The sequence below is a fragment of the Halichoeres trimaculatus genome, unplaced genomic scaffold (genome assembly GCF_033239565.1).
Source record: "Halichoeres trimaculatus isolate MK-OKI-2021-1 unplaced genomic scaffold, fHalTri1.1 fHalTri1_scaffold_19, whole genome shotgun sequence".
Lineage (NCBI taxonomy): Eukaryota > Metazoa > Chordata > Actinopteri > Labriformes > Labridae > Halichoeres > Halichoeres trimaculatus.
In genome coordinates, this window is record NW_027437197.1 from 23,968,804 (window position 1) to 23,991,593 (window position 22,790).

The window sequence follows — 22,790 nt, forward strand, 5'->3', positions numbered from 1 at the left end:
AGGGGTAACCACACTTAATCTCAGCCCAGAAACATCCCAAACAACCAAAACATCAACACCCAGACAGAGGAGGGGGTTTAGGCAGACACTGACACTGACACACATGTATAGAGGCCCAGAAGCGACAATAGAGCAGGATTATTCCTGTAAAAGTTGACATTTTATGTTTTAGTAAATTCCTACAGACCCCATCATGAACAACCACAGTGATGCTTTGATGCAGTATTACCTTGGTGTAAACAAGCGTAGGGAACTAATAGAGCCTTGAAACGCTTCAATCCCCACAGTCCTTTGGTCTTGAGAATGGAGACACAGGTATGAGTAGGCTGTATCAGATTAACTTTTTTTTAACTTTTAATTAATTTTGCATTCAAGTTATGGGTAACAAGAAGCAGGCTTGTGGATGTTGTCTCCCAAAGAGGTGCTGGCCCTGGTCTTATAAAAGGGAAGCTATCTAAAAATTCTAAACATTTTTAGGAAAAAAAGAAACAATGCTAGTTGTCTAACTATAATAAAGGCGCTAGCTAGGTTTGGATATTGAGAACTAATTCCATTACTTTCAAGATTTGTCAAATGGATAAGGTGCATGCATCTAGCATATAGCAGTTTCTGACTATGACAAATCTTTGCAGACCAAGGCTTGGTAAAAATTCTGCAGTACATGTCAATATTTTTAACTGCCATGACCTGTGATGTTCGTCATAGCGCAGTCTTACATCTGCTGTAAAATTTGGCTAAATTGTCAATTAGAATTATTCTGACACTGCAAAAAGAAAAAGCACAAGCACTATGACACTAACTTTAAGATGTTGTGTGTTTAAGGAACACTCTGTCTTTTGATACACGAGGTCTCCTGTTCACTAGCCCTGCTAATATTAGTCACAGCAGACACTTTTTTGGACTCAGTGGGGTAAATATTGGATTTAAAATCTGTTTAAATGACAGGAAATTAGTCCCTTTGGAAAATTCATAGTTGCATTGTAAATCCCTGACTGATTGGATCATTCAGCAAGGAGAGTCAGAGAGTTGTTAATTCTTAACAAAGAAAAGCTTTTCCTTGGTTTGCAGGACATGTTAACCTACCCGTATAAACTGCCACTACACGTTCCTACAAATGATCAGACCCAAAGAGAAAAACTGCACATTGTTCAATTTAAAAAGAAGCACAATTAACTTTTCCACATCCAAGCCTGACAGCTTCTTTCTTCTTCTCCCCAGCCAGTGTTACTCAGCCCATGCTGCTTATTGTCAAAGCAAGCTGGCACAGCTGTTATTTAGTTCCCACCTCCACCAGGAGCTGCAGCGTGGAGGTTTTCCACTGAGCTCATGTGCTGTGGATCCAGGCATCGTGGATACCGCTCTTTATCGCCACCTCTGGATGCCCCTACTCCTGGCACACAACGTCATCGCTCACCTTCTTTTTCGGGTAAAACGCCGCCTGACTTTCATCTCCTTTCCTCACACAGACACTAAATTGATTTCTCTCATCCAGCAAGAGAGCAGGGAGATATGACAGAATATTGAGCTAGATTTAATATTCCTTTTCATGTGAATTTTCTGTGCCGTATTAAGTTATGAGGGGAATTCCTGTAGGGTGCGTGATGTGCACTTTAATACGGCTGACGGGCTGATAAAGTTTCAAGATATTACATTTCCCTTTTGCTCTAAAGCTGCACTCATGAAACTTTCACTTTGTGGTTTCAGGGACATTTAAAGGACACCAAAGCCTTAAAACCGGTCCACAGATCCTCCAAATAGTGGTTAATTGTGCTGTTGTCCTTGTTTAATTGTGTCAACTGAAAGACTGGAATATAAATGCCTTGAGAGGAAAATGAAGTCGCTGAGTGGTTTGTAAAGCTCATAGACCTTGAGAAAATCCAAAGTCAGATCGACAACCCAAAACCCTTACCAGATGCTTTTTACTTTTAGGAACAAGAGTCTTTGATTTTTAATTTGTTACAATTGATCCAAGCCAAACGCACTCTCAGTGATTCAAGTTAACATCTGGGATCTTTTCTGGGTTGTTTTTCTGTTGTCAAAACTTTCTTAACTTAACTTTAATGATTCTTAAGATGACGTATTCCGTTTTGCATTCACTTGAAAACTTTTATTTTCCCCCCGTTTTTACAAAATACTTACTTTCTCATAAAAACAGGATTCAGGTCATAAATATGTGCACGCATTTGGGCAACAGAAATAGTATTTAGGTTCAGGTTACTTTATTTGTACTCATAAGGAGATTTGTTTTGCAGTCAGTGATATTACAACAACTATTCCGAAACACCAGAGACAGAGGTTAAACCCTAAAATGTTTCATGCATTAAGATATTAAAGTGCCCCTTGTCAACACAGCAGGAATAGACATCAAAAAGGGGTTAGGGTTATTAAAACTGTAAGCTGTATAAACATTTTTCATGGCTCTGTTTTCAATTTCCAGAAAGGATACAACACCATGGAGTCAGCTCCTATTGAGTTCTGACTGTTACAGAGCAACTGGTGTTTTGGAGTTAAGAGTGACCATGCTAACTGCTAAGCATGACATTTCAGTGGCTATGTTTACATTTAGTCAATATTCAGGTTAAAGTCGATATTTTGGTTTCTGAAACATCCAGAATAACCTGTTTGCATGCATGCACAGCAACTTATGCTGTGTTTGAGAATTACAAGGTCCAGTGAATGCAACACCCGCGATGAACGGTTTAGCTGCTAACGTCCGTGTTGTTTGTTTCTCTGCTTGTAGTTGTGAGACGGGCTCATCCGAAAGTTAAACAGATAAGAGTTATTCTCTGACAGTTTTTAATGTTGTTTCATGTTATCAGTAATCACTAATTATGCAATCAGCCATTCTTTCTGATTAAACAGCAATGCATGATGGTATATATTGCTCATAAAATGAGCATCGCTAATACACTACTTTTCAAAATGCATTGTGGCATACATTAAATTGGACTATATAGTGAATGACCATGCTCACTTAGATTTCGGACAGCACTACAAAGTCGTGTATTCACTATATAGTGCATTGGGAGTGATTTTGTACACAGCCCAAGATTCCTTGCAAACAGAACATGCACAGAACACAAATTAATGTTCCTTTGGATGGGGACATCCTGAAAGGATGTATACATGACCAAATATTCGGGTCAGGAAAGGAGTAAACCAGAGAAACCTGAATATGGGCATATTCTGTTTTTCAAAAGGGTCATTGGTAGGATGGGTACCGAATCAGGTCCCGACCAAATTCTGTCAAAAGTACTGGGTACAGATTCACCAAAAATCGAAAGGTACTTTGTTTAGGAAGAATAGGCAATTTTCCATGCTAGATGTGAACACAGCATTATAGGGTTTTGTATTGAAGAATTAATATGTTCAATTGAAAAAAAAACAACAACAACATTTTATTATCAAACAAATTGATATATTTTTTTTACCACATAAACATGAAAAATTTCCAAAATTGGTATCATTGAGTACCAATACTGATTGCCAGGTACCAGGTATTGGTACTGTATTTTTTCAAATGTGAAAGGTACCTATCCCTAGTCATTGGTGTTTACATGACTGTGCACAACCAGATTATTGCTAATATTCTGACTATGAAAGGGTTAATTTTTTTTTTTACTTTGGGTATTTAATACAAAATTTGATTTCAGCCAAGGTTATGGGAGCCATTTACAATCCACATTAACACCCTCACACTTGACCAACCATTAAAGCTTTCCAGAACTTTCTTTATATTTTAAATTCTTGTTTTTATGACATATCTTGTAAAACAGGAAATTAAGAAAATAAATGACTACCTGTTTTTGTGAGATAGTTATCCTATAAAAACAGGCTTTTTTGTTGTTGTTTTTAAAGTGAATGCAGTACCCCACTGAAGATTCTAAAAATGTAAACAATGTGATTGACAATTATTCTACAGGAGATATGATGCAAATTTGGCTGCACAGAATTGGCATGAATTTGAAAGTCTTCATTTATTCTTCTTTCCTCATTCATCAGCAGTTTAAGTTACCAAAGAAAACAAAAACAGTCATACAACCCTGCGGGAAAGTGCTGTGTGTTGCTCTGCTCACACTCAGTCTCACTCTCACCTGCAGCTCTTCTACATCACACCGTTCTCATTCACAGGTTGCAAATGCTGACATTTGTCTCTTCCCGGTGGCCTCTCATTCAGACACACTGGGTGCCCTTTAGCGCACGTAGACAGACACAGATCAGAGGGGAGAGGCAGCTGAGGCAGCTGTGTCACCTGGTGGCGAAGTTTCTCTGTGGTTGAAACTGGTGGGCTGTTGGCCCCACATTGCTGCGCAGTGATTGTGGAGGAGAAATCTCTAAGCAAATATAAAAAGCAAAAGCAAAAAAAAAAACAAAAACAAAAAAAGACCCCAACAAAAAAAACAGGAAAGACAAAAAAATGCAGGAATTGCTGCAGACATAATTATTCTTAATATTATACTTTCAATATTCAGTCAGCAATTTAAAGAAAAAAACTAAACATGATATCGTATTGCAATATACCTATATTGAAATATTTTGTGAAGTTCAAATATCTGGAAAGATGTGATCTCTGCCAGCCTTGATCATTGAAATTCAAAAAGAGAAATTGTCTGACCACTTGGAAAGGAAACGTTGTCTCACTGCTAAATATTTTTCGACGCATCAAAGTTAAATGAAAAGAAAACTCAAAGGCAGCTGTATAAATTAAAGGAAAGATTTTATTACACAAGCCAAAACACAGACACTGTTTGTTGGCTCACACTCACAGTCTGTCCACAACTAAAATCTAAAGTGCCTCTAAAAAATCACGGCAGCCTCTTCACTGTGTATTATATTTTAAACATTTCTTGCATAGCTTAAAGCCCAGGCCTCAGGGTGCTGTTAATGTCCTCAGGATTTAATGGAAGGAGACAAGTCTGCGTGTACAAGCTCAAAACTGCAATTGTCACAGGCATTTGCCTCTGAGCACAACCTCTGGGATGCTTCTGCCCCACATACGTTAACACGTTAATATTACAAAGCCATGCATGTAATCATAACCAAGCGTTCACACATCCACACAAACACAGAGGCGGTAATTCTCTGTAGTATGCTCCTTTTGTACCTCAGGGCTAAGTATTTAGGTGCTAGAAGTAGTTGATGGAAAGGAAAAGATTATAAACAGAAAGAACTTTCAAGAAGTCAGAGATAAGAATCAAAAAGTAACCAAAGCAGAGTAGCTTTGTTGTTAGTAAGCCTATCATTCAGTCTCGAAAAAGACACTGGCTGCAGATACATGTAGTCATTAACCCTTTCATATTCAGAATATTAGCAATAACCAGGTTGTGCATGGCCATGTAAACACCAATAACCCTTTTGAAAAACTGGAATATGCTCCTATTCAGTTTTTATAAAACCCCCAAAACACCCCTAGGTTACTCCTTCACCCCTACCTAAACCCCTACCAGGATATTTCTATCACAACGGACATTAATTTGTGTTCTGCACGTTATGATTGCAAGGAATCTTGGTCTTTTGAGTACAGGAAGTCCGCCGTGCTACTGCAGTTGTTGTTGCTGCTGTTAATACGGATACAGAAAATAGAAGCAGAAATGATGTGCATTGCATGGACACAATGTCCCTGCATCACTGTTTTGATCAGGATACCATGTGAACAGGAATAACCCTGTTTGCTCACACATGTAAACAGGTTATTCCCAGTGTTTCAGAAACTGGAATATTGACCTCCACCCAAATATTGACTGTGCGTATACGTTGCTATTCAAGTTTCCCTTATTTTCAATGTTGTCGAAATCACAGACTTTGAACAAGATTAAGAAACAACACGAATCATTCAATCACAAAAAGCAATTAAATCAATCGAAACGGTTACAATAAGTGGAATGGTGATGAGTAATCCGTATTTTAAACTCTTTAAGAAAAGGAAATGCCTTTATCTTTAGAGTTTGTAGGAGGGTATTTCATGAGGGGCTCAAAGGAAAATGCTGAGTTCAGTGAGGACTGGAGGGACTTGAAGACTGAGTAAGTCAGTGAATCCATCATAAAACTTCAGCAGGTTTGAAAGGTAGGGTGGTAGCTTACCACTAAGGGCTTTGAATAGATACAAAAACTAATGCTTGTCCCTTCTCTGATCAAGAGGTGGTGATCCAACCTTCTAATTAAGGATACAGTGATGCGTACTGTACCTGTAACCAGTGGCATACCCAGTCCACGGGCTTGAGACTTGAATCTGTGGCATGTCCAAAACAGACAAGTATCATAGCTTCTACATTGGCATGTCATTAGAAAATAAAATTCATTTCCATCAAGAAAGCCAACTCTCTTCTGCAACAGGGTAGCAAGAGTGTGGACATGCTATTTAAATGTAGATTCCTCATCAAGCCATATCCCCAGATATTAAAACTCTGTGACTCTTCAACTGTCAATCCACTGGGAGTAGATATTTCTATTTTCTATAAGTGAATATTTTCATCCCTGGAGAACAAAATGAATTTTGTTTTTTCCTTGTTTGAAGTACAGGTTTAAGATTTGTAAGACACTCTTGTAAATTGTTAAAAGTAAGTTGCAGGCTGTTTATGGCAGATTTTACTATAGCTGCAACACAAACAATAGCATCATCAGCGTAAAGTTGTGCATGACAGTTTTGTAGAGTGGAGACAGTGTCATTGAAGTACACAGTAAAAAGTGTTGGGCCCAGAAATTACCCCTGTGGCACACCTGTCATTGTCAAAATCTATCAATCCAAAAAAAAAAAAAAAGTCTCAAATTTAGCTGCTCATTGTATTCCTTATTTAACACTTAAGTTAAGCCGTAGCAGCAGTTAGGGTTGCTCAAAGTTTATTTCCATATTGTGTAGACAAGGAATGTAAAAAAAAAAAAAAGGAAGTAAAAGAAAATACTGGAAACACAAAACACCTATCAAAACAACTAAATATACATGTCAAATGTACATGGTAAACATGAGTGGGTTCAATAACAAAGAGGAGGAGTAGGAGTACCTGGGGGTGCAGGAAAGAGTGATGATTTCTTGAGCAATGACTCAAAATGCAAAACTAAGACGGCTACTTTGAAACTCAAAGCACACTCGCAGGTAAAGAAGTGAAGAGGAACTGACAACCAAGGAGGGAAAACACAGACTAACTACTCTGAGGATAATTTCACACGGGTGGAACTAATCAGGGTGCAATCAGCAAGGAGGGAAACAGAAGGGCAGGAGTTAAAACTGGACCAGACAAACAGGGAGCAAGAGCTACACAATAAAACAGGAAGCACGCACACAGGTGACAGCATTAAACTAGATCACTAATAAACATCCAGCAAGACATGAAGACAATGAAAAACAAATTAGGGAACACAAGATAAACAAATGAAAGTCTGATTACGGCACAGAACAAAGTAAGAGCAACACATGAGGTGATGCTCTTTTTTTGTGTCCTAGAAAAATCTTTTAAATCAGTTATTGTCTGCAGGTTAACATGTTTACAGCAACAATGCGCATAACTTTAACATCTTTGCTTGCGTAAAAATTTACAGGACAGGGTCAGCACATAATGATGCATCTGAAAGGTAAACAATAACAAAAAAAGAAGGGTTCAACTCTGGAAACTTTCTGACCTTTCCCTGAAGTGAGCTAGCATGAACTCTGTGTCCTCACTGAGTGTCCTCACTGAGTGTCCTTGTCAGAACTAGCTAAGTAGACGAAAACTAGAGCAAAGGTAAGAGTTTATAAATCATTATAAATAAAGTACAGCAAAGAACTGATTTGGGGTAAAATGAAATGGATGCAACTTGTTCTTAGTCTTTTCACAAAAGGCTTTCTAGGAAGTTTTAACCCCCCCCCCCATGTGTGAAGCGACCTTTAAATCACAGACAGCCACATGTATAATGAAGTACAAGTTATGTTTTGTTACTTGCACTGAAAAATTCACCCCTGAGAGTCTAATCAGACATTCAGAAAAACAATTGAAATTCATGTTTTTAAAAATATCATTAAGAATTTTAACACAGACGTGCACTGATATTCAAAAACTATCCAAGTGTGGTGTTACTGCTCTGAGGACGCGATCCCGTCCTGCTCTCAAACCTGCTCCGGGTCTCACAGCCGGCTCTGAGATCATCGTTGAAATGCATCAACACCAACACTCACTCACATTCATGCATGCAGACGCACACACATACACACCCTGAGTCTGCTTTGCACTGACGCTAACTTACAGTGACACCAGCCGCTTCTGGCTTTTACACTCACTCCCATACACACTCACACACACACAAAGCGATACTCTTGTGCAAACAGTGTTTGTTTTTCCCAGTGATAACTTATTGTTGAACTTGTTATTATGCAGTCACTTCAGCTCTCCTTGATGTATCAGAATGTATGATGTTTGATTTCTTCCATTATTAGATTTGCTGGTGTTTTCCTGCAAATTCTGTCTGATTGCAGGAGCAGAAACCAGCATGTGCACATTTACACAATTTTCTTTTCACCCAATCATAGACACTATTAGGTGTTACATGAATAAAACTGAATGCTGTACATAAACAGTCTGCCTGGTCTTACAGTTAAAGCTGCAATTATGTTGCATCAGCCTCAGATCAGCTACGATTTTGAAATAACAGTCTCTGAATGGCACAGTCTCCAGGACTATAGTTGTGTTATCATCCTGCTGTACAATAATAACTTAAAAGTCTTTGTTGGTAAAACTTCAGTTCACTTTTTCTGGCTTTGAAATTAGAGAAATTTACACAATTAACATTGACTGTATATTGGAAATACAGTATGTATATCAATTGTGTGAGGGCCAAAACAACGCGCAGTGTGCCCAAACTTGGATCCCAACCAGGTCGGGATGTCTTAGACCCGATATCAACTTAACTGCAACATGAAATCTCAACCCCCAGACTCTAAATGAATTAAAACAAAACTTTTTAAAGTTACTTTGTAGTTCTTAGTTTATTTTATTTGATAGAACAGCTTAAAGAAGGGGTATTGTGCTTAATTTAAGTCCCTCTGGTGCCCCCATAGTGGTATCACCTGATTTACAGCCCCCAAAATCCTTATTTTCTAACAATGCTGTTTTAGAAAGCCATTCTTAAGATATACTTTATTAATTCCCTTGGGGGATTTTTTTTTTACACTCTAAACAGTCTATATATACACACACATGCAAAAACAGCACTTCTGCACAGAAAAATGCCCTGATTAAAGATCAGAGTGAGCACCTGAGCAGGTGGGGGTTTTGATGCTTTGCTCAAGGGCACCCAACAGTGCTCAGGAATGTAAGCCAACACCTCCCAAGCTATCAGCTCTATTCCAGTCTTGGTCTGCTACTGCCGCCCCCCTTTTAAATTTGGTTAGAGATGCCACGGAGTAGGCAAGGGCCAATTCCATCCTTGCCAAGAAGGGTGCTAACCTTCTCTCCTTTCATACATCACAATGTATGTTCTTTTAGGCCTTTTACACATGTAGCCAGGTATTTTCAAAAACGAATATCCCCCCCATTCCTTTTTAAAAATACTTTCATCCAACGGGCAAATCCGCTGGTGAGTGCAGCTCGAAGAATGCCACACCCATATTTGGCAGTGTTTTTTCAGGCGTGAAACCAATGCCATCCCTTAAGGATGAACCTCTGTTATTCAGCTGTGATGTTCGAAAACCAAAAATTCTGGTTTTGTGGTTGAGTTTAGACGCCGGGGAACACAGTTTTCCAAAATCTTCACTTTTGCCAAAGTTTTCTGACAACGTTTTTTTTTCACTGACGTAAAACTGGACGAAAGGGCTTAACATTAAAAGATATATGTGGTTTCCTGGATACCCAGGTACATGTGGACATGGCCTCAGTTTAGTTTAGTTTAAGCTACTGTCTCTTAAGGCTCCTGCTCCACAAACCCCCTTCAATTTGATTGGTCGGCCCTCTGTAGGCTTGTTGGAGGCAGAACTATGGTCAGACCTTAATGTTTGAGGTTCGTCCCTCAAACGTGCCATGAACCTTATTCGATGACCTCATTTCAGCAAGTCAAATAAAAATCTCATGAAAATCTCATGAAGATCTTGTACCAATTTTGGAACTGACCGACCTCTTTTGGGCAATTTAGAGACGGGACTCCTACAGTTCATGGATATTTACAGGTTTGAAAATTTGCCCACATTTACCAAGGACATCCAACATTGTTACTCTGTTTCCATGACTGAAATATGTGAAGACATAATACCCTCTCTTTCAGTTAGTCATGTGGGAGAAGAGTAAAAGGTAAAACATGCAGAAATGGTCACAGTACAAGGACTTTAAACTCTGTGTGTGAGGTTTGCTTTGGGGCACTAGGCCCATTCAGTTCATTCCTAAGATTTATACATGTTTAATGCTTGATTTTGATCTCTTACAAACACCTCATCAAATGCTGTTTTCATTTCAGTATACAAAAGTCTACTGCATATTCACGATTTGAAAAAGTCTTTTGCATTGATTTGATTTAAAGAAGTATGTTTCCTTAAATTTCTCTAAGTTGAAATGTATTCACATCAAACTTTTTTAATGATGAATGTTTTCATTTGTATGTGTTTGTGTTTTCCTTAGACTCCTTCAGAGGGCGCTGCCACTGTGCTGTACTCTGCTTTATCCCCGGAGCTGGAGGGGGAGAATGGAGGAGGCTTCTGGGCCAACGGGCACAGGGAGATGACAACACCACTGACCTTTGAACCCCAGCTACAGCTGAGCCTTTGGCAAGCCAGCCTGCAACTGCTGGGCCTGCAGTAGCATGGGACAGAAGGACTACGAACTGGACTAATCCTCCCAAAACAACAACAACAACAACAACAAATTAAGCATCAGATAAGAACTTTAACCCAGGGGCCATCCTGTCACCTCCTCTCCTGTTTTTTCTCAGTATTTCCCTCCATCCATACCTCACATCGAGGTGTTCGTAGCGATCCAGGCTGAACATGTGGGCTGTGATTGGGAGTGAAGACCTCCTTTTTGTTTCAAACCCGCCAAAGAAGGGCTTCAGGGGATGGAAGAGGTTTTCTGATTTCCTCAACGAGCAAACAGACGTATATGCACATGTACAAACATATGCTGGGGTTTTATCAATTCAGAATTTGTTGTAGATACTGAGAAGTTGTTCACATTAAGGTAAGGGTCAGACATCCTCGAACAGCGTGTTCCCTGATCGTGGCTAACTCCAGATGTCTGGTCAGAAGAAGTCGTTGCACAGTGTCGTGTTCAAACACCTGCCTCACTCTGCCTTAACGTCATTAGTTTGGCTTTCTGTGGGAAACTTATTTCTCTCCAGCAAAAACAAAAACAGTGTTTTTCCATCACAAAATCTAAACCTAGCTGCACATCGCTCTGTTTTTTGGGGAAGACAAACTTCTAAATTTTTAGGTAGGTAGGACACTAGCTTCAAAGTCAAATGTCAGCGAAGCCTTGGCACACACACACATATACATACACACACATTCATGCACCATGACAATGGTCTAGTTTTCAAACCCGAGCCTGCCTCGCTCCGGCAGGGGAATGTGATGTCATCTGTACGCTTTAAGAGATCATGATTTCTCCGATCGTCTCGCCATCCTGTTGGTGTGACTGAGAGCACTTTAATTTACACTGCGTCCATCTGCTTTTACTAGTTTCCACCACATCGTTGAAATAGTTGGTGTTTTTAAGTCTGTGTTCTTTAAAAAAATAAGTCGTGAATTCTGCTGTTGTCATGAATTTGTTTGGAAACATCTCCTCTTTCCTTTTCCTCTCTCAAACGCAGAATTATTCAACCAACGTTGCTCCTTCAGCCCGATCAGGGATTTGAGAAATACTGAAAAATAGGATGAGATTCTGTGTACAAGTCGGCCTGTATGTGCAATTACTCTCTGCAGAGAGGCCTTCTATTTTATTCTGGGGATTTTTTTTCACTGCTTTTGTTTTCTGAAGCCAGGATTTCCAGATGTTTGTTTGCTTTTGTCTGCCCAGATAGATAAAAAAAAACAACAACAAAAAAACAGGAAGGATGGAGAACCCACCTCCCGCCACTTCACTCTGTCCCCGTTTTCCTTTGTGATCTGTGTTAATCGGTTTTACTGTGTCTGTGATATTTGTGTGTTTTATGCACAGGAGTTAAAAATTCAATCATGCTATAGACCTGGTTCATTTCGATGGAGAGCACAACAAAAGTGAGTCCTGGAGGATCAGCGACAGGACAGGAGTGAAAGGAAATGCACCTATTTTTTTTTTTCAATTACAATACTGATGATTGGTTCCTCATCGCTTCTGCTGCTGCTGCTGCTGCCTCCTCAACTGGCGCAGCTCCCAGTGCATTGTGGGATTGAGATTTCCCACCGGTGAGAATTAAACTCCATCTGCTGAGCTGACACACACACACACACACACACACACACACACACACTCACACACTCACTCGGAAACACTGAAAGCAGTAGATCCAGGCACGGGCTTATCTAAACAAGCACACAGCAAACAAACACGTCTGGTACTCCTGCAGGAAAATACTCACACACACAAACACACACACACATGCTGCACCATAATGCCATCTCCACTGTGATAAACCATTTTAGCTGTGATGATGAAAGTTTTATCTCAAATTAACAAGTTTTGGCTAAATTTTCTCACCCCCATGCCCTCCCCCGTGACTGTGTGAATGCTGCCACTGAGCTTTCATTACCTGCCGTATGTGAAGCAATAGCATCTCTGTGTTAGCTATTCCAGCGAGTAACAGAGACAGACATGCAGAAAACATAAGGAGATGAAGGCCATGAGTGTCTCAATTTAAACAGGAAATGACTTAGTTACTCTAACGCTAGGAATTGAACATTTACAGACTGAACAACACTACAATTTAGTCGCACAAGCAACAAATTTCTCAAGCACTGATTTCAGACCTGGTTTTGGTTGATCAAGACACAGGCGAAGAAGGATCCATGTGACTTCCACGTATAAGGGGCCGTTTATATGACAACAGTCTTAATAAAAGTAATAATAATACATTTCATTTATAACCCACTTTACATTTCAAAGGATTCTCAAAGTGCTACAAACAAAATCTATTAAAGAAATGACAAGGGTAAAATCAGTCAAGTTAAATCAAGACCAGTATAGTTAACAGGTTTGAGGATGAAACACATAAGTATTGCTGTGTTTCAGCCTCTCGTTTACACGGAAACTGCATTTTAGCTGACCCAAAACGCAAACTTTTGAAAAAGGCCCCCAGGATGGATTTTTTCTGAAACGCTGCTGACACCAACAGTAAGCTGGTGTTTTCAGTGTAAACGCTGATGTCACACTCTGCTTCGAGCATGCCCATACAACAGTCCAACAGTAGCGATCAGTTAATATCGTCGTGGTCTACCGTGTTGTTCTTGAGTTGCTCAATCTGCTGACTGTCTTTCAACAAAATGTGCATCTGTTGCTCCACTTCTGCTTTTAGCATTCCCCCAGATGATCAGCCCAACGCTACTTTAGTGGAGCTCTACCAAAGCTGCTTCTGGACAAGACAGTTATAGCGCCAGCTACAGGCCTGGTATGCTCACTACAGCGTTTTTAGTTCCTCAGCGTTTCCCTGTTTACGCAGTTTTTTTTATTTTCCCTGTGTTTTTGTGTTTTGGGGTAAAACGTTGTTCTGTAAACGGGGCCTAAGTCAAGCCCTGTATCAACATTGTCCTGCTGTAAAGTGCTGAGTTCATGCTAATACATACTAATTTCAACCAATCATCCATTAACGCCAAGGACTTGGTTAATACGACCTGAACTGTCGAAGTCCAATTTAAACAAAGTTTCATTGGTGAGTCTTAAGTGTCAAATTTCTCCTGCAGGCTGGGGTTAACAGAAACCAGCATTTGATGAGATCTGGAAGCTCAAGAGGCTTCGTTGCAAGTATTGTCAAATGAATGTGAAACATTTCCTGTTAACGTTGACTCAACTCATCATGAAGGAGTTAAATATTTCAGGTGTTTGTTTCATTTAGTTTGAAGTAAAAAATCTCAAAGCATTAATAAAATGATGCTGAAAAACCTTCAGAATTCAACCCTTGATGAAATCACTTCTGTTCTGACCAGCTTCAGTTCGAACCGGTAAACGTCCACCAGCAGACTTACCTCTTTGAAGTAAGAGTACAAACACCAGTGAGCCAATCAGGGATTGCTGCGTCAGGGATGACAATGCAGATTTTTTAATCCAGCTTTGATTAAACAAGGCTGAATTATCACAGTCCAGGTGGAGGTCGTGTCAAAACTCAAAATCTGAGCAAATATTTGGTGAAGTTTGTTTAGTTTATTTTTGGGGTGTGGTGACTTTGTGGGGATTGAATCTCAAGGATGGCAATATTGTGTAACTTTAAGACACTTTAAAAAATTTCCTCTGCTTGTGAGCAACTTTTCCCCTCAATTCTTCCACATTCGTCGTCTGTTGTGCTCAAAGGCCACAGATATACAACTCAGCGTAGCCCGATTTAGATCCAAACACACCTTCACGTCAGTAAAAACACCAGCTTGCTTCTCGGCAGTGCTCATTCCTAAAAGTACAGTGCTCCAGTGAGGGCTACATCCTATTTAAGAGCTATCGTGTTTCTCACAGTCCAGCTGCTAAAGTTTATGTCTGAAAACCCCGAGAGGAACGAGATGAGGACGTCACTGTCTTTCTTATCTGAGCACAAGGTTTTTCTCTACAGGCAGTGAGGAGAAGTGTGAGGGTCTGTCCTGGTGTTCTTGTTGCGTCAGTGTGCAGAGGAGGGCTGCTAAATTATCAATGATTACCTTGTTATATATTTAGCTCACTCCTCGAGTGTTCCACACAGACGGGACGATGCGGTGAACTTTACGAACTTGAACTGCAAATGAAGAAAAAGAGTAAAAGACGAAAAAAACAAATAAAAAAACAAACAAAACAACACAGCTCAAGTAACTGTCTGTGATATTGTCTGTATGTGATTTACTCGTATATGATCATTTTAAAGCGTTGTCACCACTGGACACTGACCAGTGGAGCTGTATTTAGACTGACAATGTTCTAATAGCCATTCCTCTGTCTGACCTGGGATTGCATTTATATTAAATGTTCCGGTCCCAAGTTCTGCAAATCCTAAATGTGTATATGTATAGGAAGAGAGACACTATAAAGATGTATTCAGGTGGATATGAGCTGAGTCCTTACTCTGGTAAAGAGCTACTGCAGGTTGAAAAAGACGTGTTCTCACACCCAGCGTAAACACTCAGTCCATGCAGCCCCTGAGGTTTTATGAAATGTGCAAAATGTTTTATTTTTGTCATGATTCTGTTGTTGTTGATATACACATCTTATTGCTTTTGCTGTGCCTAAGAAGAAAACCTCCCTCATAAATGTGTAACTGTGAATTCTCATGTAGAAATGAGCTTTGTAGAAACTGTGATTACGTCTCGTCTTGTGCATTGCTGTAAGTTTTTTCTCTCTGGAGTGATGGGAGGTGAATGTGTGTGTGTGGGAGTGTGTGTGTGTGTGTGAACGTGTGTGTGGCTAGATTAAGGGAGTTTCATGTCCATGTTTTTTGTCAATGGTTGTGACATTCCAGCAGCAGCCACCACCTTTTCTATTATCCAAAGCCTCTCAATAAACATATCATTGTGCCACTCTGCTTCTTCGTCCTTTTCAGTGTGTGAGGAGGAAACTGTTGGGCTATTGACAGACACACACACACACACACACACACACACACACACACACACACACACACACACACACACACACACACACACACACACACACACACACACACACACACACACACACACACACAGCAGCAGCATGAGACAGCAAGCCTCCAGCTCAGTCTGAACTTTGGAGATGTTCTCTGATCCATCAGTGAAACTTTCACACACACATTTAGTAACGGGTCACTTGGTGTAACTGTTTCCTCTTATTACATTTGGTCGAGTCAGTAACCAAGTGTTTTCCTTCTGAAGCGCCAAACACCAGCCACCCAAGCTAACATTAAATAACTACAGACAATTCCTCTGTAACAAAATAGAGTAGAATAGAATAGAAAATACTTTATTTCCCCAAGGGGAAATTCAGGAGGAGTCACGGCAGCAATCAAGAAAACAAAAGTAAGAAAGTGTATAGAAAGTGCAAAAGGTCCATAAGAAAATAGATGATAACAGCTTGTCCATTATTCTCCAGTTCAGCCAGCCTCCACCTCCACAGGGTCCAGGACTGAGCTTCTTCAGCAGTCTGTTCAGTCTCTGTCTCCTGGATCCTGTCTGCCCACAGCAGGTGAAGCTCTTCCAATGTTGTGTTGGTGTCTGGTGTTAGCCATGTCTGAATAGCACGATGCTGCTCTGCCTTCTGGTATTCCTTCTGTTGCTGGGTTAGCACAGCTAGCTCGTCCATCTTACTGATGATAGATCTTACGTTCCCAATAACGATGGATAAAAGGACAGGTCTATGTGGTTACTTCTTAGCTCACACCTCAGAAACAGCTTGCCTGCTTCTCCTCACCTTGTGGGGAAACATCTGGCCTTGCACCAGTTAGCATTGACATGCTACAGGCTGCTAACAGCTGATTTCACATGTAAACAATGCAGCCATGGTTACATGAAGGATCTCCAGACAAACACAGGAGCAATAATAATAATTTAAAAAAAATCACTGAAGACAAAACCAGTTTGTTGTCCACAAACAACAAATGATTCATACCAAGTAATTATCCACTCCAAACACAAATATGACAAAAAAAAAGAGATGAAAAAATTACAAGAAACAGACAAAGAGAGAGCTGCTACAACAGGCAGCCACAACCAACAGGGCCTAGCAACATCTAAAATACTGACTGAATGTCTTCTAATATATCAGCCTTAATTCATCACTATAAAAATTTAGAGATTGAGCCTGTTTCCCTTTTCAACAGTACCTTATTTCTAAGGAATATGCATTTGTTGCTGCCAATCAGGTGTCTGAAGAGTACCTGTGAGCATGAGCCCTGCCACAGTGGTCAGAAAAGCCCTGTCTCCACCAAGCGGTTCAGTTCGGCTCATCTTGGCATGACACACTAGGTGGAGCTAGAAACACTGCAGTCCATTGATTGGTTGAAAGAATTGTCGCTGACCGTGCAAGCTGCTTAGAAACAAAGCTTGATTGTTCTTTGTATCAAAGAGCTACATGCCAATCACAAAGAAGATGGATTGCTAGATGTCTTCCATTGTTGCTCGTTGTTTACTGTTTTGAATTTTTCTTCTTCGCTGGATTTATTAGCGGGGTACACTGTGGGTGCGTCTCAAAGCTATAGTTTCATCGTTCCTTCCTCCACATGCGTCGTTCACTTGCGTCGTTCACTTGCATCTTAGTCCCTCCCACCAGAGATGCATGAGGGAGATGCGAGGAAATGAAGGGAGGAGAGAGGATGGAGGAGATTCGTTTTTAGAGCAATGGGACATCCTCTCTTCCAGAGTGTCACATGAAGCGACAGCTAGTAGTGATGACGGTAAAGTAAATTAAATGACTGAAAATCATGTCAACTCCCGTGCTCTTGGCCGCCATACTTTGCTGTACACAGAGATTTTTTAACATTTATATGTACATAAAAACATACAACTGCCTCATCTTACCTGTCCCATATTGATTAAAGTTCTGATACATTATATCCCTGCCACTTTGTGTCTATAAATAATGTGTTCATGCTGCTATAAGTGGTTCAACCCCCATTCCTAAGTGTTTATGTGTTAAAACGTGAAAAGGGCTGAGATTATCATTCATTTCAGTCAGTGGTAATAGCAGATCAGTTCATTCTATTACTTATTGATAAGTGTCACACCAGCTGCATATAACTATGTCTAATCATACCAGCTGAGTACTGTTTGCTCATTATCTCAATTCAGAATGGGTGGCACCAGGCCTATATAAATTTCAGGTAACACTTAACACAAATTCTCTCACTAAAGCATACTCAAACAACCTAACAATGGCTGAATTAGCAATTACCAGCTTTGGCTTTGCTCGATGAACAAGTTGATGATGAGGTAAGCCTCCAAAAAATTCTGTTAGAAGTGCAAGTGCAGGGTCATCTGCAGCCTTTGAAAGAACTTATCATGACAATTAGCCAAACTTTGTAATGCTACATGGATAAGATTGGACACACAATACAGAGTAGCCTTTTTAAGACCTGTCCTCCAAAGTAACTGGGACTCAACATACAGCTCAATTATTGATTGTTTAATCATCGAGGTACTGATGGTATGTTCAGACAAGTGTGGAAAATGACGTAACTTTCTTTCTCTTGTAGACTGACTATGAGCCAGTATACGGTCAGATGAACATCCATGTGCCAGTCTTTGCTGCATTTTTGGCCTCTATAGACTGAGCAGGCAGTCTATAGAGGCCCCTATGAGAATCCTGCCATCAAAAAATGCACAAGGCTGGTCACATGAGGTCCATGTTCTGATGACCATGTACTGGCTGGCACACGGCTTATCGCACAAAGTGGTGTCCCATGCCTTCCATGTCCCAAAGTCTACGGTGTGCAGACTGGTGCACAGTGGAGTGGAGAAAATAGCAGCCTTGCGTCAGGAGGTCATCCGATTGCACACTGCTGGAGACCTGAGGTGGCCCAAGCATTTTTTGGTTGGCCAACTCTCCAGTGTTCTCCAGATGTGTGGGCTCCATAGATGGCTGCCATGTCCGCATCAAAACCCCCGCAGGATCCGGAGGCCAGGATTACATCAACAGGAAGCTCTTCCCGTCCATACAACTGCAAGCTGTATGTGATGGGAAGGGCTTCTTCATCAACACCTTTGTTGGGTATCCTGGCTCCGTCCATGACCCTAGAGTCTTGAAGAACAGCAGGATCTACAGAGAAGCTCTGTATCCTTCCCCGGGTAAGACAAATACTTTTCAAATATTCCCACATTTATAACAGAGAAATTAATTTCTGTTCCCTCTCTGTCTGTAGGTTACTTTATTGCAGGTGATGGTGCTAATCCCTGCACCAAACACCTGTGGCCATCATCACTCCATACAAGGAACCGTTGGAGGGGAGGGTGCATAGTCACTTCAAACATCACAATGCCAAGACCCGCAGTATTCTAGAGCAGGCCTTTGGCATGTTGAAGGCGCGTTGGAGATCCCCGTTCTTCAAAGCTCTGGAGGTCAAGCACACCTTTGTCCCCTTGGTGATCACAGTCTGTGCTGTGCTCCACGACATCAGCCTCACAGCGGGGGACATCCTGGAGCCTGTGGACGATGTCGGAGACATCGGTGTGTAGCCACCCCGTCCAGTGAGGGGGGAACAAAGCGGACATGGGCAGCAAGACCACCTGGCATGGCTGCTCTCTGCTCCACTTGTGCACCCAACACATTTACATGACCACAACTATTTGTAGACTTGGGGTCATGAAGGTATGGGACACAGGCCACCACTCTGTATGATAAGTTGTGTGCCATCATTTATTTTTGTATATTATTATTTTGAATCTTTTTATTAATTTTTGGTTGCATCTCAATTCCTTCATGAAGTTCAGTTGTGTCTGTTGCTTCACTGAAGCTGCTTTCAGTTATACTTAAGGGGTTAAACTTCAATTTGTGATGGACTTAAACAGTTTAAAGGCATTTTAAATGTATGTTTACACTGTGAAGTGTCTGACCTTATTTAAGAAATTAAATGCCAGTTATGATGGAACATACACTATTATGCAACAGAATTCAGGGAGATGTGCCCCCTACTTTGTTAATAGCACAGCTTCATTTGTAAGTCAGAACCTGTGAACAAAATGTTTGGCATTACAATCAAGATGTCTGAACCGCTTAACCTGTATATGATGTGTTCCTTTTAACTTCTGGGTTTACTCAGCCCCATTTGTCCCTGCAACGACTGTGTGTGTAAGAGAGAGATAGTTTACACTATCGCTATGTTCTCATTAAACCTTGTTCTTTAGCCTTAGACAAGGCAGTGTGGTTCTGTGTTTGTTGGTGTAAAAAAGGATTAACCCCACTTGAAAGAATTTAAACTTTGCATGTTACAACAGCACCTGTAAAAGCAGAAGAGAAAAAAACTTCAGTCCTTAGGTAGGAGAAAAACTTTTTCCCTATGAACATATGGCTGAAGCTGCATGACACCATGTGCTTACATCCTTGGAAAATATCCAAAATCCATAGATAAATAGAACCAAACACAGTAGGGCCAACTCTAGATTTATTTTCCAAAAGGAAAAAAAAAAAAACATAAACAAAATCCGTAACTGGTGAATGGTGGAAATGCAGCTCTCCAAGGAGAATTTCTTCATTGACAGAAAAAAAAAAGAAGAAGTCGTCCATGGTCTCCTTCTCTGAGTCAAAGATCAACTCAAAGATCTTCAAGTACATCTCAAGATCCTTCTTAATCATGATGGTCTTAGCTGTGTCTTAAATTGCGTACTTCTTCACTTCCACTTACTATGAGTGTGTATGCAAGTATGTTAACACTGACAGTATGGAAAAGTAAGTCTTTGAATTTTTCAGCTGGTGCACTCAAAGCAGTCAAAGAGTTGAGTGTCATGGGTTTTTATTTTTTTGGTTTGTTTTTTTTGAGGTTTTGGTTTGTATTACTGATTCTTGTCTTGTGTTAATCCTAGTCATTCTAGTTGAGTGTTCTGTGTCTCTTGTTTTTGTCCTTCGTTTGTGTCCCTTGTGGTTTTGATTCGGTTCTTGTCATGTGGATGTCTAATTGTGATCATTTTAAGTGCTTCAGTGTCTTATGTATTTCTCTGTCTCTGGCCAAGTCCACACGTAGCCGGGTATTTTCCAAAACGATTACCGGCATCTACATGAAACCAGAGTTTTCCAAAATCTTCACTTTGGCCGGAGTTTTTTGAAAACACCGTTTTCGGTGACGTAAAACTGCGGTTTCGTGTGGACCACAGGTGTAAACATATGGGTTCTCCTTGATACCCGGCTACGTGTGGACACGGTCTTTGTCTTGAGTTTCCCTGTTTTTGGTTTGGTTCTCCTTGTGTTTCCCTCCTTGTTGATTGCTCCTCGTGTGTTTCACCTGTGTCTTGTTTCACACCTGTGTTGATCACTCCCCTGTCTGTGTAGTCTCTGTGTTCCATGTGCTCTTTGTTGGTTCATTGTAGCTGTCTCCGTATATCCTGCTTCGTGTCCCGTGTCTCCTGTGCCTCTTGATTTCATCCAGTAAGTTTTCGAGTGTTTTTTGGTTTGTTTCTTTCCTTAAAGTTTTGGGTTTAGACTTTGGATTTTTTGAGTTTGGTTTAATAAAATATTTTGGCTCATCTGCAACTGGGTCCTCCTCTCTTTTGTTTCTGCGTTTCATGACATTGAGTACAGAATGCTGGACGCGTCACCCTCTACAGTCATCATCTTGGCTATATTACAAAAGAGGCAATGACAGATCAAATGATGGGTGATGAGGCAATTGATAAACAACAAAAGACACCTGTCAACGGTTGTGAAATGCAATTTTTTTTCCCAGTGTTTGATTTAGGACATTACCTTGTGAGATCTGGTGCAGTGCTCAAGAGTACACTGTGTTTCATGTAAGTGTACGTAATGTAAGCATTTGATTTAAGACACATCATTGGTCTGACCACTCTGCATTACAATCTCTGGAAAACTCACACCAGTCCTGAATAAACATCTCACCACAGGCGCCTGCGAGACCACCTCCAGTTCCCCCTTTTTTTTATTCCCATTAAGTGGAATAAAGAAGGACACACAAGGTGAGACACGACTGCACAGCCAGAACAATGTAATAAATGGCAACAGTCTGTTAAATCATCATTACAATGAACAGCTCATTATTGCAGGGAAAAACTCAATATGCACCCAGTGATCTGGCACACAACCAGTGGTGTTACATCAATCTTATGATAATGCTGGTTTGGCTCTGTAACAGCAGGAGGAAGAGGGTGAGTTGTCCTTTTGTCAAGGAAACAAGAAGCTATGGGTTTTACAACCTGATACTTGATATCACCACACACAACACACTCACCTAGGTTTCATTCTTCATGATGATTTTTTTTTTCTTTTCTTTTCTTTTCTTTTTTTTTTGTAATAAAGTCAGATTGTTGACATCAACAATATCCTACAATAGAAAGTGGAAGAAAAAGGCTGCCAATGCTGTTTTACATATTGGTTGCTGGACTGACAACAGCCTACATTTACAAAACCTGTCTCATCAAATAAACTCTTAACTCATGTTTATTTTAAATTTGGAAAGGTGCTGTAGAAAAATAAGATTTGATGAACATAAAGAAAACTCATACACCCAAACTCAAGCTTTGTTTCAGAACTGTAGAAAGAATGCCATCTGATGGTGATGACCCTCTGTGAGCAGAAACATTACTGAACAGGTTGAGCTCAGCTTCCTTATATAACCTCTGCTGGTTGATTGCCACCAGCTGAGGAGAACCTCACAGGTGCTCCCAATAACCTGCTGATTAGGGAGGCAACCTGTGGACCAGATTTGGAACTTTTTACCAACCAAAAACACTTTTATCTTACATAAAACATACCACAAATGGAGTAGAGAGGGAAAAAAAAAATCTCCTGTGATGAACTGTTTGTGTTTCTGTCGCTTTAAGCCCCCTCTTTACTGATGTTGTCCTGTATGTATAACTCAAGTTCCCTGTAGGTCACAAGGAGACTTTACAGTCACTTTCAGTCTAAGGCTGTATTCAGACCAGAAAAGTCTGTTGGTCCACTTGTTTGGTCCGGACTAACAGCGGACTTTATTTTTTTGTTTGGTGCGGTTCGTATTCAGATTGTATTTTTTGCAAGTGGACTATATTCTGTAAACACATCCACATGTGTGACGATCAG

General features: G+C 40.4%; 1 protein-coding gene and 1 non-coding gene across 3 annotated transcripts in view; one reads left to right on the plus strand and one right to left on the minus strand.

Moving 5' to 3' along the window:
* The window catches only part of LOC141808556 (polyprenol dehydrogenase-like), an 82,921-nt gene extending 68,035 nt beyond the window's left edge, over window positions 1-14,886 (plus strand). For both annotated transcript variants that reach the window (XM_074695215.1, XM_074695214.1), the window contains exons 6-7: window positions 1,219-1,426; window positions 10,575-14,886. In XM_074695215.1, coding sequence (XP_074551316.1) covers window positions 1,219-1,426; window positions 10,575-10,754 — 388 coding nt within the window. In that variant the 3' untranslated portion in view covers window positions 10,755-14,886. The remainder of the gene's footprint in view (window positions 1-1,218; window positions 1,427-10,574) is intronic.
* LOC141808952 (U6atac minor spliceosomal RNA) lies at window positions 9,346-9,435 on the minus strand. The gene has a single exon (XR_012599966.1). It is a non-coding gene; the product is annotated as a U6atac minor spliceosomal RNA (small nuclear RNA).
* Window positions 14,887-22,790: the final 7,904 nt, after the last annotated feature.